Here is an 18,821-nt window from a genome sequence, read left to right as displayed (position 1 = left end):
ATGAATTAAATGATGTGATTTCCACCTTCTGGAGAACTTAAGATGGCAAATAAGGATGCCTGCATCTTTGTTAATGTGTATTACATGTAAAGAACAAATAATTTGGTAACTTTCACACCAATATGACAGCAGTCATAGAACATGCGTGAACAGACAAGTTACTGTGGAAAACACACATAATCACAAAATAAAAGATAAATGGCAAACTATAATTTTTCTGCATTATAAATGAAGTTTAATCAGTCACATAAATGCCAAATTTAGCACTCTAGAACATGACTTCTTTTGCTATACAGAAACAAAGTAGAAGGCATGGGATATTTAACTATGTTACAAACTAATGTGTGTGTTGATTTTGTACTGAATATGCTCTAAGGAAGCAGGTAGGATAAAAAAAATAATAATAGAATATTCAATCATAGTCTAAAAAGTTGCTTATTCAAACTTTATAACCCCTAAGTTCAATATTCATCATAAGCTTTATTTTGAAGTTATCAGGACCTCCTATACATCTTTGTCTTTTTTGAGATTTTGATTTTTACTCAAGCCTGATAAACTTCAATTCCATACTGTGAATTAAGCTTTTGATAACAGCACTTCCAACAGTGTTGTGATAATTTATTCAAAGCTACTACCAAAACTTGTAAAATCCCTCAGAAAGTTAAAAAAGATTCAAACACGTAAGTTCCTTTCAAAATGAAATCAGACATATGGCTTAATATCTTGCCGTAACTCCTTTCTAATCTTGCTGTGTCTTAGTTCAAGACAAGATCCATCAATTTTCCAGTATAGCACCAATGAAGGAAGTATGGTAGTGCTGTATGAACATTTTAATCAACCTTGTTATGGGATGTATCTGTCATTCAGGATATACTATGTTATGTTTTGGTGGACAAAAAGGGCTGTGTATATATGAACATCAACATATGCATATTTTGTTGAGTTTTAAAACTTAGGGCTATCTTAATTCACTAAGAATAAAATAGAGTTCTTTCTTGTTTCTCTTTTTGACTTGGATTTCCTCTAGAGTCAACTGTTTCATCAAGTCACAAAGTTATGTGAAATCAGCAGCTGAGCTGGCAATTAAATTATGTTTTGGGTTTGTTAGCTGCTTTATGGAGAGGCTAAGAGATGTTTTCCCATCCAATGATTAAGTGAAAGTGACTTTGCTTCCAGTAAGAAACAATCTTTCAAAAAACATGCTTAAAAAACAACAACAACAACAAAACAAACAAACAAAAAACGGTAATGATATAACAATTAGTAACAATTATTACACTTCATTTTTCTCCTACCACTTAACTGCCTGTGCACTAACTTTCTGCTGCTGATAAGCTGTTAGCAAACTATGCAGAAGAAACACAAATGAAATAACGTGCACCAGGATTAACATCCTAGTGAACTAATTCTGGTCTGTTGCTTTACCTGTGTGCTTGGTTCTTAAGGTTTAATGCTCCTGCCTGATGCAGCTCTTCGAGCTGTTTCCTATTTCCAAAATACAGGGCAAGGTCTGTGGCGATGATGGCTTTCCGGATGATCTCAAGGACTTGCTCATATTCATTGGAGCTCAGATTGGAGAAGACATTGTGCCCTTCCAGCTATGAAAAAGTAAAAAACCAATAAAAAGCACAAGCTCTAATTCTGAGATGATTTTAGTCTTTGCTTCACCAGACAGGTTATAACAGTTTTACAGCCCAATAACAATTTTTGTCGCAAATCCCCATTTTTATCTTTGCTTTTTAAATGCTCTCATGAAACTATGACTAAACTACTGACTTGGTCTTAGGACTGCTCCATCTGAAGGCTAAAGATATCAACAGAGAAAAATGATAGTTTTTTTTCTGCTATGATTTACAAGCACTGTATGTACAGTACTTCCTAACAGTATAAGCCTGGGAACTTGTGATTTAATCCTGATTCAGAGTACTTCATTGCCAAGCTGGTAAACTGAATGCCTGATTCACTTTGAAGAACCATTTTTGATATTGCATAACAAGTAATACAGGCAAGGAAATATCCAAGTTAATGCTCTAAGATAAACTTGGTTTGATAGTGTTGCAAATGAAACATGCCCACATTTATTTGTTTATTTATTTACTGATAAAGTGTTCTCTTTAGAGGTATGCTTAATTACAGTACATTAATGTATATGAATGTTCAAAGGAAAAAACTGCTGCTTTATTCAACAACAGGCTGACTGACTCATATACTAAAGACAACACTGACAACATTTTCCACTATGAAGGCTCTGGCAACATACCACTGTCACTCCTTTTCAGTTTTCACCATGCATTATTGCACTTTTAACTGACAATATCCATGTACTGTGATTGTTCACAGCTTCATATCACATTTTAAGTCAAGTCAATACTGTTTACTGTTTCTAAGATTTTGAAAGCAACTTGCTAAAAGTCTTCCCTACTGTTGAGAGGAAACAGAAAAGTAAAAAAGAATGAGCCAGCCATGTCAAGGCATGGACATTCATAAATAGAAAATATGATTAAAATATATCAAATGCAGATGTGTTTTGACATTTCATTGGCATTTGAGTTGAAGCTCATCAAAAGTTTCCCTGACTTGTCAAGCATTTACATAATTTGTTTAAAATAATTCCTCAGTGGTGCAAATAGACTTGGCTTCTTTCACCATTCAGAACATAAATGTTGTTTTCCAACACTTTTTACTTGGACAAGTAGATTCGTTGTGAATAACAAACAGAAAATGCAGTCTATCTGGCTTTCTTAATGTTCCTTTGACAGCTGCCTGAGCCACAGTACATGATGTTAAAAATAAAAATAAAATTCATAACACATTAACCCTTCCTTAACAGTTTGGGACCAGGAAATGACTACTATTTATTTTCATGATTTGGTGATTTGGGGTTTTCCTATCCAGACATGCCATCTAATCCATAAGAGCATGGTAAGTGTCCTAAAATTTAAATTATGCTAGATTTGGAGCTATAACTTCTATCTTGGCTTTATAAATTGCAACACAAGGAGGACCACTGTGACAGCTTCTGTTCATTTTACTAGAAAAAACTGACGTCATTAAGTACCAATGAAAGTTGCTGGTTCTGAGAATGTTAGATAGGCTTTTGCATAAGGTATAAGGTATAGCTCCTAAGATTGAATGAACAAAGTGGCTATAAAGGTTCAAGTGAAAACTACTGCAGGTTATTAACGTAAAATTGAAATTCATTGAGATAAATCCTGAAGGACTAGTTGGTTTCCTTTTATTTTGTTGTTTTAGGTTTTTGTTTTTGTTTTTTTTTTTTTCTTTCTTCTGTAACATTTCTGTAAGTAAACAGAAAGGCTATTTGATTCAATATCAAAACAAGTTCAAAAGGCTGATCTATTACGCCAGTGCACCTAAGCATCATCCATGAGCACTTGGGCACTCAGTATCTGAATCTACTCGAGAGACCTGACTACTTGTCTGCCTTTTCTCAGACTTGATTGGCTGTGATAGACAAGGACTAGAGGCAGCAGAGAGGCAAAAGTTTTCCCCACCTTTTTTTTGGTAAATGTAACTTTTGCTGCGTTTCTGCAGTAAAAAATGCAAGATATTCATTAAAGAATGACTGAATTCTGCTTCATATAGCCACAGGTGACAGAGAAGTGTTACTGGACTGAGGACTACTACGTACAAACACATGAAGAATGAATACTAAAACACTAATGCCATACCACCACTGAAGGATTCAATTACACCCTCCCACATGGAGGAATATTCAGAGATAAAGCTTCCATTCCCTGATGAAATGTATATGATACCTAAAACCAAAATCACAAGATGTGCTTCTGAATACAATACAGAATATGTATAATCCTAAAAGGTGATTAGGTATTTAAGAAAATAAATATCTTCCCCCTGAAAGATCAGAAAGAAAGAGAAGTTAACAATGAATTAGTGGTACAGTAGCATGGCTAGGCTATGCATTGGGCATGTGCACAGTAAAGGAAAAACAGCTAGCAGAACATTATGGACTGGCAGCTGTTTCATAGGTGAGAGATTTGTCCTCTAATTGAATGTGAACAGTTTTTTTCACCAATGAGAAAATATCTATGCGTCAGCAACACACTTTGATTTCCCAAAATGTATCTGCATGCTTTCTTCTAGCTTTCTGTTAATTAACCATGCAGATACTTTACCTTACAGTTGAACTATCACAGAATATTACCTTATTGGTCTTTTTTTTCCCAAATGCTGAAGAACAAAAGATTATATCATAACACAATTAAACAGGCTTCAACTTTTCATGCGTGCAAAATTACCATTTGCTTATAGGTAAAGAATTTATGCACACTTCATGCCACACACTTAACATTCATGGAATTTATTACAGCAGGTTTTCAAGCTTCTCATACAAACCTTTGTCAGGTCTTTAATTTTTATTCAGAATTTCAGGACAGTTGAAGACATTGTTGAAGTGCATTCTACAATCAAATGCATAGCTAAGTGAGAAACTTATTTTCATTTTGAAGTCCCCATTTTGTATGGTCTTAAGGGAAATCCTCCCTGACCCGGAAAGCTAATGTATCCAAAGGAACACCATTAATAAAGATCTTAAAAAGTACAGTATTTTTGTAACATTAAGATTTTGGAAAAGCTATGTTTTGCACTATTACTGAATGCTTGACTTTCTAATATTGAATGCTTGGGACCTTAGATTGCTGTAATAAATCAAGGCAAGTTTGTCCACACTTCCAGATGAGCACTACAATTCAGAAAGTAAATTAAGCATGCTCTATAAAATCTACTTGGTAATGATGTGACTCATATATTCACCTCTGGACACTACTGCACAGAAGATGCAATAACCCTACCTGCAGGATGGACACAGTTTGTGAGAAGTGGTGCTGTTCCATCGTTGATGTGGAATAGAGAGCTGCTAGAGGGTGATCAAACTTCTGAAGATAGCTATTGCTATAGCCTCTGTGATCCAGGTCATGACATAGGCATGCAACTAAAAGACCTTTTCGCTACAAAAGAGAGATGAACAAGAAAACTAAGATGTATTTTCTGCCCCTAGATGTCACTGTTTTCCCAAAATACTGTAAAATGTTGGACTAGGACTACACTGCCTTTAAAAAACACACATCAATGTCCTTCAAAATTTCAAGAAACAAAGAAGTGAGGAAATAGAGTTAAAATCATCTGTCTCAAATTCAAATCTTGTATCCCTTATAAGTTAGAAAACGTTATTTCACAATCACATGTTATTGGTGGGGTTCTGCTTCAGGAAGGAATTTGAGCAGTTTCTTGTATTCTTGTATATTTCTCTGACTTTAAGCACTACTACACAACTACTTGGTTAGCACTGGAAGTTATGAGATCTTTAAATATTCCCCAGTTGTGCAAATCTATGGATTTTTGTTTTTAAAGTAACATTTTTTCAAACTTGGATAATTTTGCTGACTTACAGTATCAGCCTGGCAAATGCCACTTTCCTAGTGCAGAGCCACTTTTCATGACCCTTTTTTTGAAGCAGAATTCACTATAACATTATAAACTAAACTTTATTAAATTTTATATTCTTACACTGAACAAGAACATGTTTTTCCCAACATACTTCTAGTAAACAATTTTGACTGATATTTCCCCAAATAAATCTATTAGCCAGATGAAGCCAGGAGTCTTGGAAAATTACAACACAAGTGGTCAGTATTTGGCAACATTAAGCACAACCTAAAACAGCTTCTTCCAGCATGGAAGTTTCAGGCAGCATTTATAATAAACATCACTCTCAGCTGTACCTACAGCAATTTAGGCTCTTCATATTGTGCATTAACATTTAACCATACAAGCCTTCCATTTTATTACCAGAACTTTCACAGCGATCTAATTAAGGTATATATATTTATATTTTTCTGAACTCCTTGGAACTGTCTTAAAAAAGATGCACACACACACTAAATAAAACTTTTATATAATAACAGTTAATCAGTGGATAAACAGACTACCATTTTCCTTCCACCCTTTCTGCTCTTCTCCTTTATGCACATATGCCAACCATCTCTGTGACACCAAGCCCTTCTCCATTGTTCTCCCACACAGAGTCTTACAGATCTTCCAGAGTCCAAGATTCAAGGTGTTTCCTTCCCCTCAGTACAGATATGACAGTTAACTGAATGATAAAAATAAAGATTATGGTTGTATGTGGCAAGGGAGAACATGAAAATAGATACAGTAAATCTTGTACTGCTGTGAAGGAAACAGAATTTGAAGAATTCTCCCTTAAGTTCCCTGCTCACATCAACTCCACTGCAGAAATCATGAGTTTCTTTATATCCTGTTTAAGCTGAAAGGAAAACTCAAGCACAGAAGTTCTTCTAAGATAGTCAGTACCTCTTAATGAGGTCTAGTAACAGATCCAGTCATCACACCTACCTCCAGATCAGTGAAAAGCCCCTGGTTGTTCTGAAGTATGGCATACATGCAATGTGCAACTGTAACTGCATGCTTCCAGTTGTGGTAGGGCACACGACGATAGTTCTTCTTTACAGACATAGTAAAACGGCATAGCTTTTCAAGTTCAAAGCTAGAAAGAAAGCAGTTTGGTAAGACATGAAAACTAAGAATGAAAAAAAAAATAAGGAACAGAGGAGGAAAAGATGTTCCTGCATCTACTCCTTGCTTGGAATAAAAGATTATGAGAGCATTCAAGTTTTGGTAAGGACAAAAATATGCAAATGCTTGACCAAACTCACGGTCCAATTAGTAAAGTTCTGGCACAGAAGTCAAGGTATTCAGATCATGTAAAACAAATACATAAAATTACAAAAAAAAAAATCAAGTGATTTTTCTTTATCTATTCAACCCATAAAATATCAAAACTATCTAATTCACAATTTGAAAGTAAAATATTTTCAAAACATAAAACTAAAAGATTTTATGCAAAAACACTGATGAAACAATCTTGTTCAAAACATCATTTCAATTAAATGCCAATAAAAAAAAATATTTTGAATGGAGATATTAAGATTCTCCATAATGACATAATGGAAAAAAAAAATAATCATTGTTTCTCCATTTTCATCAAATGATATCATTTCAAAGTATTTTTTTGTGTCTTGCTACTAATATATGCAAGCAAAATCAAAAGTATTTTAATTAAAGTGATACTATAAAGGAGTTAAGGAATAATTGTTATGCTTGGCTTGTGTGGCTTCAGAACATTTCCCAGAGTTACACCCTGCAGTATCAGAGCTCTACACAGCATTTGAAAGAATTCTTTTTGTTTACAGATTTATGTTTTTTATTATTCCTTGTATATCTCAGGGAAGCAGTATTAGTGTCCTAATTTTGCAGTACATATAAGCTGAGAAAATAAGGCTGGATACCTCCAATTTATCATGTAAAAATGTGAACACAAATTTTCTATACCAGCCTAGACACAGAAAATATATGTTTCTATGGTTGCATGCTGAGAAAGGTAATAATTCTTCTGCTTTAGCCTTAGTATGATATTAGTAAAAATGGAGGGATACTGTTTCAAAAATAGCTTTAGAGTTTACTTTTAATTCTAGAAAGCTAAGTCAGACATCTCTGAACTAGCTGTTAGAACTGTTTAAAATACTGTATCTTAACTCAGAAAATCACACTAGTTGCTTTCAACTGTATACAATATCCATCCAATATCTATTCAGTAGTACAACTGAAGCCAAAGAGAAGATAATTACCAATGCTACCACAATGTAAGTCTTCCAAGACTGCATTTTAAAGAAGTAAAATATTATTGTTTCAGGACAGAACAGAAATTGTAATGAGTATCAACAATTTTTCTTAAAAAATCCTCTCTGTGCAAGACAGTTAAAGATTACACAGGTGTATACTTGAAGGTGCAATCTCCTCAATATAATTAAAATCAAATTTTAGTCTTAGAACATCTGCAAAGTTCTTGAAGTCCTTTCCCATAAAAGGTACACCTTCAAAAAGCAATAATGATAGAGGCAAAAAATAGAAATGAAAACTTATAAATGTTTCCCAAATGTTCCTCTGTTTTGCAGGAATACACTTCCTTTCTCAATTGCCCATTGATAAATTTTTCCACAGCTTGATAAAGTTCTTTTCTTTAAGCAATGGGAGTATACTCAGTCAAGAGACTGCTGATGCAAATAGTAGTAATGGATACTCAGAGGAAGTACCATAAATGAAACGACTTTTAACTTGGAAATTGCTCACTTCCATAGTTAATGCACAATTATGCTGATAATTGATTTTAAGAAGAGCACCTTTATTATCTTCAAAATCATCAGAGTGGAAAGCAAAAAAAAAACCAACAACAACAACAAAAAAAAAAACCAACAAAAAACCAAAAACAATTTCACCTCAAACCAAACAATACTTCTACATTTAGGAAGGAAAACAGTTCAGACAATATCATGAGTTCTTTCATCTTGCTGTTCACAAATAATAAGAATTAAAGACCAAGAAGTTAGGGCAAGAAGTTTAGTCTGCTTTTGACAGCCACATACAAAAAAAAACTCCAAAGGAGTTTTAGAGGCTGCATTAGAAAATAATGAACTTAACATTTCAAAATAAATAAAACCATAAGAAATGGAGTTAAAGCAAAAAATCATATAGTTCATACCAGGCTGTCCCACAGGACTGGTGAACCATGTAGACAAAAATGGCAGGCCAGACATCCTCATACGGACTGATGTCAAAGTGGTATCTAGGAAGAAAGTTTCACCTTAGTAAGAAGAAATACTCTTTCATTCTTCCTAAAGGCAAGTGCAAATGACTAGATAAGGCAAATCTGTCAGCACTTACTTGTTTCTGAATATACATAGAAAACTGACTTTACAGGCTATGTCTTCCAACAATGTAGAAAAACATATTTCTATGAAGTTCAAGGAAACTATGTAGGCTAGCCTTTGGCTTTGTTTAATTCACAGAAACATAAATCTTTATTTAAGGATCTGTTGTTTAAGTAAGGTATGAAAATCTATGTTGCCTCCTAAAATCACTTTCCTCCCATGAATTGTATAAATGGTGTGTCTAACAATACATTAACTGCCTTTTTTTCCACATAATTTGACAAGAAGTTGGTGAGACATTGTCTACTTTTGCTGAAGTCACCTATTGCAGGCTAATAGAAATTAAACACAAAAAATCCAGCATTGAATATTTCATTTTTTATGTATCATGAGCTAAGGATTTATCCCCTATCAATATCAACATTTAGGCATAACGTTAGGAATGTGAACAGAACTGTTTGTCCTTCTATTATTAATTAACCCCTTTCCCTGCACCTGCTGTACCACAAGTCTTCTATTTACTTTCCACTGAACCCAGCTAAACATTTGTGCACATATAGGGCATATCAAACAGCATGGCAGGTGCAAGAGAGCTAAAGGCAGCTGAATTGCATGGAAAATGGTTAAACACACTCAGAGTCCTCAAAAGAAAGGATCTGAATGTAATTCAGAATGAAACCTGCCATCTTTAGAAGTAAAAATCATTTTGGTGAGGAGGTGGGTTATATAATATCATCTAACAAAGCACAAGAAACTGCATTGCAAAAAGTAAGATTCTATTAGGGTATAATTCTGAAAGCTGCTAATACTCTAGCTTTCCAGCAAATCACTTCAACATGTAATGAACTTTAACCATAAGCAGTCTCTGTTAAGTGGATGCTTGCATGATTTGCTTGATCACAGTTACAGTCTCAACACTTGACAGGAGTGAGCTCTAGAGATTAAGTTAAGTAAAACAGTTTATACTTTCTGACTCAGGACTGTAAAGTTTTGATTTGAGCCACCCGGACACTACAGCAGAATTTACTGTCCTACCAGAAACAATGACTTAAAACCTCAGATGAGTCAGCATTAGCACCACCAATCTAACACAGATAAAAGCACATCTTCAGTACTTGGCAGACCCTTGAGGTCTAACAGCATCTGAACTATTTCAGAGAAAGCCTAAGAGTATTCAGATATCATAGAAGAAAGGATGCCAAGTCCTCCTCTGCAGTTAGACCCTAACTTTAAAGACTACTACCAGGAATTCACAGCCCTGAATCATCTTCAGAACCTTAGAGATCTGTATCCATTTTCCCCTCCTTCAAGAAATACAGGTAGAGGCAGAAAACACATAGCCAGAAAACAAAATAAGAAATCAAGAAGAAAAGAAGCCAAAACACAGGAAGGAGCTGAAACTTTAACTTCTGGAAAGTTATCTCATCTCTACAAAGCTTTAATATAAATTAATGTAACTACTGTATACACAGCTGTGGAAAATGCTACCACTCTGAGAAGGTATAATTTTACATCTTTGATAAATGCATTTTGTTCACAGATCATGAAGTTTCACTGGGTATCAGACAGATAAACACCCAGGATACTGAGTTAGCTCTACAATAAAAGTGCTTCCTTAAACATCCCCCTATATATGTAGTGAAAACCAGTCTTTTTCTTTTTTTTTTCTTTTCTTTTTTTTTTTTTTTCCTCACAGACTGATACTAGTTGCAGTTGTTTATTGTAAAAAAACACTTACAGTTCAATTTCTTTATAAATGTGTGGAGGCAGTGTACAGTGCATGAGGTTTTGCCACTCTTCTGCAGTACAAACACTGTGGTAGGATAGCTTCTCCATTGTTACACGGTAAATACACTCTGAATGGCGAATTCTGTGGTACATCTAAAAAAGGGAAGCCATTCATTAATGTAAGATTTTGATCAAGGAAAAAAGCATTTCCTTCCTCTATTCAAGCACTTATTCTTAAACTATTCATTTACAAAAAAATATTTGTGATTTTGGCTGCCCGACTTTACACATCCTTGGAGGCAGTCAAGGCCAGGTTAGAAAGGGCTCTGGGCCAACCTGGTCTGGTTGGCGGCAGCCCTGTCCATTGAGGGGGGCTGGAACTGGATAGTCTTTAAGATCCCTTCCAATACAAGTAGCTCTATGATTCTATGCTGAAGTTTGGTACTAAAAACATAAGTACTCTCAGTAATTAACTGAGAGTTTCACACAGCTATTGCAAACACTGTATGGTTTATGAACAAGTGAGGACACAGCAAAAGTGCTCTTGAATATTAAGAAACACCATTAAAATGAGTGAACTTGCACACATTAGAATGATCACATAGTCCCAAATTAAATTTATATGCTGGCTTCTTTACTTGCCTTGTTATGTGGAACAAGTTTTAAGTAAATTTAGATAAAATCTGCTGCTTCAGTTTAATGGCAGTATGATGTAAAATGGTTTTATGTAAACTACCAGGCTTAACTGACATAGTATCTTACCTCCTATTAATAGGACTGATTTATTCAGCATTACATTTTTATACTTATATAGCAATGACCATTCCATTATTTGAACTTTCTACGTGAATCATAGGGTTGTTTTTTTTTTTGGTTTTTTTTTGTTCTTTTTTTTACTGAAAATAAAGGGTTTACACATGAAAGTAGTTATCTACCCTTTTCTAGCATTAGTAATTCCTTAGTAATTCTGAGTATATATCACAGCATTTAAAGGCATGAATTTAAAATGCATATTTTTGAATATTCAGTTTACTGAGCAGAGGGAATATATGTAATCTTCATCCCCCTATTAAATTTCTAAAACATATTATCTGAACTTGTGAAGGTAAATAAGAATCCTATTTTCTAATGGGAAAGAATACACAGACAGTTAGTACTCAATTTTCAGAGTTTTCTCTTGCAGTTTAGCTGCATAAAATGGATGTACCCAGCATAAAATTATTTCAGGAAACATCAAACAAATTCTACTACAGGACAGCTATTCAGCAAATAATTAAATGATTCCTTGTTTGTTATTAATTCAGTGTATGGATCACTTCAATACTCTGGAAGATGAAACAGTAGATTAACAACTTAAGTAAGATTCTAAGTGTTCATGATATAACCAACAACTTAGAAAATATAGGAAAAAAAACCAAACAACTCACGTTAGCACAGTGTAAGGCTAAAGCACAAAAGACTGCAAACATTTTAAAGTTGTTCTCATCAGTTTTAGAGAAGGCACTTCCACTTATTTTGTTCACCATCTGCACAACGCCTATTACACTTCCTCGGCTCACAATAGGCATGCACAGGATATTTCTGGTTGTGTAGCCTGTATAGAGGTCTACTTCTCTGGAGGGCCCAATAAGAGAAATTAAAAAAAAAAAAAAAAAAAAAAAAAAGAAAAAGGAAAAGAAAAAAAAAAAAAGAGAGAGAGTCAATATTATTTATTAGTACCTATTCCTTGTTTCCTAGAAAAGAGGATTTACAATACAGGACATAGTTTCAAGGTAGATGTAATTATTATCTGCAAGAAGTTCATCTCCAAATTTCCCAAATACTTCCATCTACAATGTCAGATTTAGAAACAGTTTCTTAATCCTTTTTATTTTCATATACAGGATGAAGAATCAATACTTTATCAACTGTATGGTTTGATCATTCATTAAATTCAATATGCTTAGGTACTCACACATGCCTTTGTTAACAAAATTTTCATACTTTTTTTTTTTTCTTTCCTTCCTCAAATCAGTCAGCTTCCAAGGAAATTAACACAGAAAATCAGTAATAGGACTACTTAATTGGCAAAGTACTGTAACAGGAAAAAGTAAAAATTCTTCTCCTGATGCATATATTAAATTAAAGAAATAATTAAAAAATAAATAAGTAATTAAAGATACTTTAAAGTATCTAAAACACTAAAAGTATATAATGGGATATCTATACATTTGCTCCTTAGCAGAATATCAAAGATCAGTGAATGAATCTCTAATAGGAAATGTAAGTAGGAAAAACAATTGCAAAGTTTAGTGAGTTTTTTTCTCCCCTGGTGAATAACGTTACCTGTTAAAGCGTGGATCTGCATAGGCATCAGGGATGTTAAGGACTTCCCCGGTTCTTGCCACTTGACCAGCTATTCCTTTTTCTATAGAAAATCTGCAATTAAAAAAAAAATAAATCAATAAATAAATGTGTTAGACACAATAAGAACTATTTGGAAAGCCATTTTTCTTCTAGAGTCTGTCCTGGGCACGGTGAGAGACATTTGCTCCTGAGCAGTACCATGCTGATGTTTTTGGGAGAAAAATTAGAAGACAACAACTAGTAGTAAATGAAAGAAAAAGCACATGCTTAAAAAGATATTTTCTGAAAACTTTCTGAAAACATTATGTGTATGCAGATGCAAACAAAATATACCACTGTAAGACATTTTTAGTGACAAAAATTCCATGTCTTCAACAATCCTGGGGTTGCAACTAACAATAATGACTTTTGTACATAAACCTGTGACTTGTGTTCACCTTTACAAGACATCAATTTCATTGTCACTTTTACATGTATGTTCCTTAGACACATCATATGCAATATGGAACTTGGCTATTCAAGTGGCAGATAGATTTGATTAAAAACAAACAAACAAAAACTTGAAAGAAGACCAGCAGAAATGTCAAAGCTAAACATCATATACATTTGCTATACACACTTCAGAATAAATAGCGTGTTTCATCTCATGACATTCAAACAATGCCATGATACTAGCTGCACCACAAGATAATTAAATACAGCAAGCATATTCTGGAGTTGAATCAAAAAAGTCTACAAATCTCTATTGCTAAGAAATAATTCTCAATTTTGTGATGTAAAGCAGTTATAAAATATAAGCATAAAATCATTTGTGGGGAAAAAAATATGAAGATAGAATCACATGTGGAACACTTTCATATCTAAACGTGCCTGGGTAGTATCATGCACATACTGATGTTAGTGTCAAAGCTGACAGGTTTTCATCCTGTACACTCAGATTTTAGGGTAGTTGCTTCTTCTATTTCTTATTATATGAACAGCATACCAATTTTGATTCTCCTGATGACTGACTCAGTGTCACTCTTTTGCAGATACTAAAGTTATACATCACTTTCAGTATACATCACTCTTGAAATGGTCCATACCTTTTACAAGTTACAATAACTTTCATATGGAAAGACAAAGATATGAGCAAAAAATAAATTATTAAGGAGTACAAAAGCACATGTTAAACTAGGCCACCTTCTCTAGTGTACAGCATCTCTTTGCTTGTCAGTATATAAACTTCACCAATTTTGAGTGCCCCATTTGCAGTCATGCAATGTAATAAGCAGGTGTAAGTTTGTCAAAAGGGGTTCAGGTGATGACATGAATCACATCCCACAATGGCCCAGAATTTTAAAAGCAAAAGATGGAATTTTAAAAAATCTGAAAAATTAACTGTTGAGTATTTATACAATATTTTGGTGCAGGATATTTAGTCATACTTTTTTTTAAAAAGCCACAGGTTTAAAACCTGTGTTTCCCCCAAAATTTCAAAGCATATCTATTAAAAAACTGTAACTTAAAAAAAAAAAAAAAGCTATATGTATTTTGTCATTTTGCCTCCTTCGTTGAAAATTTGCATATATGTAAAAGCCAAATACTTGTGGGAAACAGAAATACGCATAAATGTCACCATTTCAAACATACTTCAGAATCACAGTTCTTTAAAAGTCTTAAAATACTCTAAATTCACATCAGAAAATTTAAAAAAAAAACACACTGAACCTAAAATCTTCATAACCAATGACCTGTTAATACTAGATTCTATGCCTATTCCAACCATGGGAAGTACAAATTGTGTTTTCTTGCTTTGGATGTGCTTGAATTTCAATTTGAATTTCATTGAATTTCAATTCAATGAATTTCAATTCCTTTTAGGAACCCTCTTGGGAAAAATCATCCCATACTGGTAGATCTATGGATTAGGTGCACCTTTACTTGCACCTTTACCTACCTCAGAACACCTCTGTTTTTTTCCCAACATGATTTCCAAAAGGACCGCCTCCGGAAGACGGCATTTCCAGGAGTGACGTTATAGCTTCAGAGGCGTTGTTTCGGTGGCAGTGCAATGTCATTCCCAGAAGTACTACCTTCTGGAGGCGGGTCCTGGTGGGAATGATATCACAGTATGACAAGTATTGTCAGGGTACCTGCAGATAGGCACAGCGACTGGGTAACGAAATGCCTGCAAAGCCCTAGTTACAAGGAAACTGCATTCTTCTGCTAGCTACTCTCACCTTATTTCTTTGGTCTTCTTAAAAACGGGTTTCCCATCATTTTCTTCTCCAATATCAAACAGATCTGAATACAGCTCCTTATTTTTGTGGTCAACCTGGAAGAGTGCACACCTATCTGCATTCACCAGGTTTTTTGCATATATCTACAGACAAAAGATAAAACTAAAGTTAATGGTCATGGGTTAAGTTCAGTCACTTATCTGATAAATAAATCTCTTTAAGTACCATCCACCTTCTCAGTGATATTTTAAGACAAAATTCAAATGGTAAGTGCAGTAGTTTTTCTTAAGTATTCTCTGTTAATTAGAGTGTTCTTATTGTAAAATGCATGGGTTTCTTTAGAGGTTTGAATGCCTGCTAAAAGGGAAAAGGCCTTCTTATTTAGCTGCATTTCCATTTCAGTTAATGATTTTCAGAATGGTACAATTCTCTGTATTTTTAGAAATTTTTCACCTTTACATAATTTAGGGTAGTAAGGTTAGGTTTATGTTGGACTTGTTGATCTTTAAGGTCTTTTCAAATCTGAACAATTCTATGATTCTATGAATTTTAAATAGATTATAGCAACACTTAAGAATAGTTTTGAGTTTTTTTCTTTGTCTACAGTGCATGTACGTTGGTATCAAATATCCAATGAAGAACATCATAACAGAGAGGATAGTGTGTGTTTCTAAAGAAACGTAGCAGGTTTCCTCCTTCACCTAAATAACACCCACAAGGCATCATCTAGTCAAGTACCATATAGAAGGTCAGGGAGACTGCAAGCTAAAAAACAACTTTTGAGAAATACTGCTTGCTTAGAGGAGTAAGAAATGTAAAGGTCTTGACTACTCAAACTTTTTGTTCCTTTGCTCAAAATAGAGGAGTGAATGGATACTCGGGGAAAAAAAGAGAAAGGATCCTCTTGGGAAAAGGTAACTTGAAATTCTGATTTCCTCCTTGCGTCTATTTTCAAGAATGCCTTTATAGCATTAACTTCACTGTGGGATTTTAATATAAATGAATATGATAAGAATCCTAAAATCCCTGTGGTGTTATCTTTATTATTATATGAGCAAATCTAGCTTTTAGTGCAGTCTCTGAAGGGCAAAGTAGTGAGGTGAAATCTACTATCATTCTTTCCTCATTCTGAGTTACAGAATATACTACACAATAATACAATTGCACTCCTCCCAAAAATGGCAATAAATGTGCAAATGCAATTCAGTTAATTGGCCCAAGAAACAGCCAACTGCTAAAGATGACAAAGGAAAATCAGAATGAAGCTTCTATGCAGGTTAAAATGCAGAATCAGGATGCAGACATGTTGTAAAAGATCACAATATCACAGTATCTGATGAGGAAAGAGTAAACATATTTTACTGCCAATTGTGTTTTCCACCAGACCTCTCTTCATAGGGAAGAGCTGGGAAGAATATCAATATTTGTTCTCAATGCCATATGCTATATTACACCACTTCCTTTAAATGTTAAGCTATTTTTAAGCAGTTCATTTGACTTGGAAAAACCTATGTTCAGAATGTGCAGAAGTCTTGACTATGTATTAACAAGAATAAGGCAAACACTGCAGAATATTTTCCATAACTAATTCAGGTTTCTAAATAAAACCACTTTAACAATGTTTGCATTCTTAGCTTGTGGTCTTTGAATATTCCAGCTAAGAGTATCTCTCTGGAGATCAAGGTATGCAATGGTGCACTGTTGGTGAGAATATTTGAATATGTAGATTGAAGAAATAATACCAGGCGCATGATTAAGATTTACACTCAGGGAAAAGAACTGCATTATTTAATGAACATGACTAATGCTAAAAAGCATAATTCATATTGTAAACACTTAAAACATGTTACAGGCAACCGGCCCACAGATATTTGTAGATACCATTCAGGAAACAATTCAGAATATGAAAATTATTCAAAAAATTATATTCTGTTTCTGAACTATACCATAATTCACTGATTAAATACAGAATATAAACTATTTCAATAGACTTCAGTTTTCTGTTTTGTGGGGTTTTTTTCCTATGTTTTTTTATAAAATATTGACTGACTGTTATTCTTGTTATGAGTGCAGATACTTTTGCAAAGCTAAGTGGATGTCGTCTCTTCAACAGCTCACTCAGTAGCTAGAAAAAATACTGTATAAGTAACATTTTAACTCTCGACCTTCCTATAGACAATTCCTTGATAAGTGTTTTGCAGCATGTAGAAAATTGAATTTAGGAAAAAGGAACGACAGGCCGAAACAAGAACAGAAGCCTTTTTGTTACAATTTTAAAACCTTCAACACACAATAGAAACTGCACAGTACAGAGACAGTTATGTGATTACTTATAAGTGTTGTGAAATTAAATTGTTGCAACAACCAAAATGAAGCTGAACCATCCCTTCATTCTCCATAGAGAAACATTAACTCTGTTTGCATTACATGTCTTATATAAGCAGCTCAGACACTTCAATTATGCGCAATATCTTACTCAAGGAAAGGAGAATTAAGAACTTTAATAACGATGATTAACAAAATTAGAAGTGAAAAAGAAAACTTACCATTATATGTTCAAGTAGAGAATCTATTGCAACTATATTATCAAAATACGTTCTGTAGAGAAAGAAAAGTCAATAAATATTTGCATTTAGTCAAACACTTCTCAAGTGACTGATGCTGGCTCTTGTTTCACAGCCACTGAACAGTTTAGCCCAAATAGATGAAAAGAATAGCACCTAAAAAACCACTGACTGGCTTTCTACAGCACAAGAAAATTCAGCAATGGTCTTTGCTCTGTTCCTATAAGCCATTATTCTACAGTGACAGACCACTACAGAAAAAAAGAAAGACTACTAAGCATCGCCTGCCTTGAACAGGTCCCTGCTGAGCAGTGCCAAGAACGTACCCTAATACTTTGCCATCATTTACACCCTTAAAATTTCTAAAAGTGAAGCAAAAAGGAAAAGCAATCTAGAAGACAAAAAAAAATAATAATTTTTTTAAAAAAACAACTTTTTCTGTTTCTAACTGTAGATAAATATTATTGACAGGCTTTCAAAATATTTAATTGGCTTTGTGTGTAGAGAATTATGTACTAAGAACTACTGAAAACTATGTGTTGTAGCTAAATTCATGTCATATTGCCCAATCTTTAATAGTAATGAAAAAGTAAAAAACTTCTCAATGAAATTCTCAATGAGCATTCTCTTATTCACTGCTGGCCCAGATGTACCACACTGTACTTGGCAGACAACTGATCTTACTAGTTCAAATAAAGATTAAAAAATTATCAATTCTCTGTTTCACAGCAAAGAGGTAACTGTCCAAGGACAGTCAAGAACATTAAATGATAAAGGTCAAACTTCTTAATAATAAAAAAATAATTCTAAATCTTTCACATACCAAGTCTTAATAACCTGATGTTCCCAGGAATGGCCCTGAACATATGTACAGCTCACATCTCTTTATGTCTACTGAATCAAAATTTATATACTACATTAGTCTCACACTTTCAGGGTCATGCAGAGATACTGCCTTTTCTAAAATGTTATAGAAGATGTTCCAGTAATATTGTATGCTATCAATTTTCTCATTGAGTAGAAACCTTCTTTGCATATAGGAACAGATACAGATCATTTTTAAAAGTAAGTTGATTATTTGCTTTCTAGAGCCATTGCTAATCCCACCATTTTGAGAACTGTTTATTGAGACCTAAAACACCTGTGTGTTACAGCATTATTCCTCAGTGTCCATTTTTACGACTATCTCTACTGTT

At 34.0% G+C, this 18,821-nt stretch overlaps 1 protein-coding gene across 7 annotated transcripts in view; it reads right to left on the bottom strand.

Annotated features, from left to right (window-relative positions):
* Positions 1-18,821, bottom strand: part of PDE10A (phosphodiesterase 10A) — a 337,941-nt gene that overhangs the window by 15,524 nt on the left and 303,596 nt on the right. For 5 of the 7 annotated variants that reach the window (XM_085543452.1, XM_085543451.1, XM_032443890.2 and 2 more), the window contains 9 exons: positions 17,608-17,659; positions 15,062-15,204; positions 12,819-12,911; positions 11,921-12,107; positions 10,504-10,646; positions 8,597-8,680; positions 6,394-6,544; positions 4,830-4,985; positions 1,426-1,598 (listed from right to left, as the gene is read on the bottom strand). In XM_085543452.1, the coding sequence (XP_085399578.1) occupies positions 1,426-1,598; positions 4,830-4,985; positions 6,394-6,544; positions 8,597-8,680; positions 10,504-10,646; positions 11,921-12,107; positions 12,819-12,911; positions 15,062-15,204; positions 17,608-17,659 (1,182 nt within the window). Of the gene's footprint in view, positions 1-1,425; positions 1,599-4,829; positions 4,986-6,393; positions 6,545-8,596; positions 8,681-10,503; positions 10,647-11,920; positions 12,108-12,818; positions 12,912-14,778; positions 14,931-15,061; positions 15,205-17,607; positions 17,660-18,821 lie in introns of those variants that run through there. The other 2 variants (XR_014944775.1, XR_014944776.1) reach the window with 1 other exon arrangement.

This window comes from Coturnix japonica, chromosome 3 (assembly GCF_054131305.1).
Source record: "Coturnix japonica strain WE chromosome 3, WE-NBRP24, whole genome shotgun sequence".
NCBI classification, from domain to species: Eukaryota; Metazoa; Chordata; class Aves; order Galliformes; family Phasianidae; genus Coturnix; species Coturnix japonica.
The sequence above is the reverse complement of the archived record's forward strand: the minus strand, read 5'-3'. Positions and strand labels throughout refer to the sequence as shown.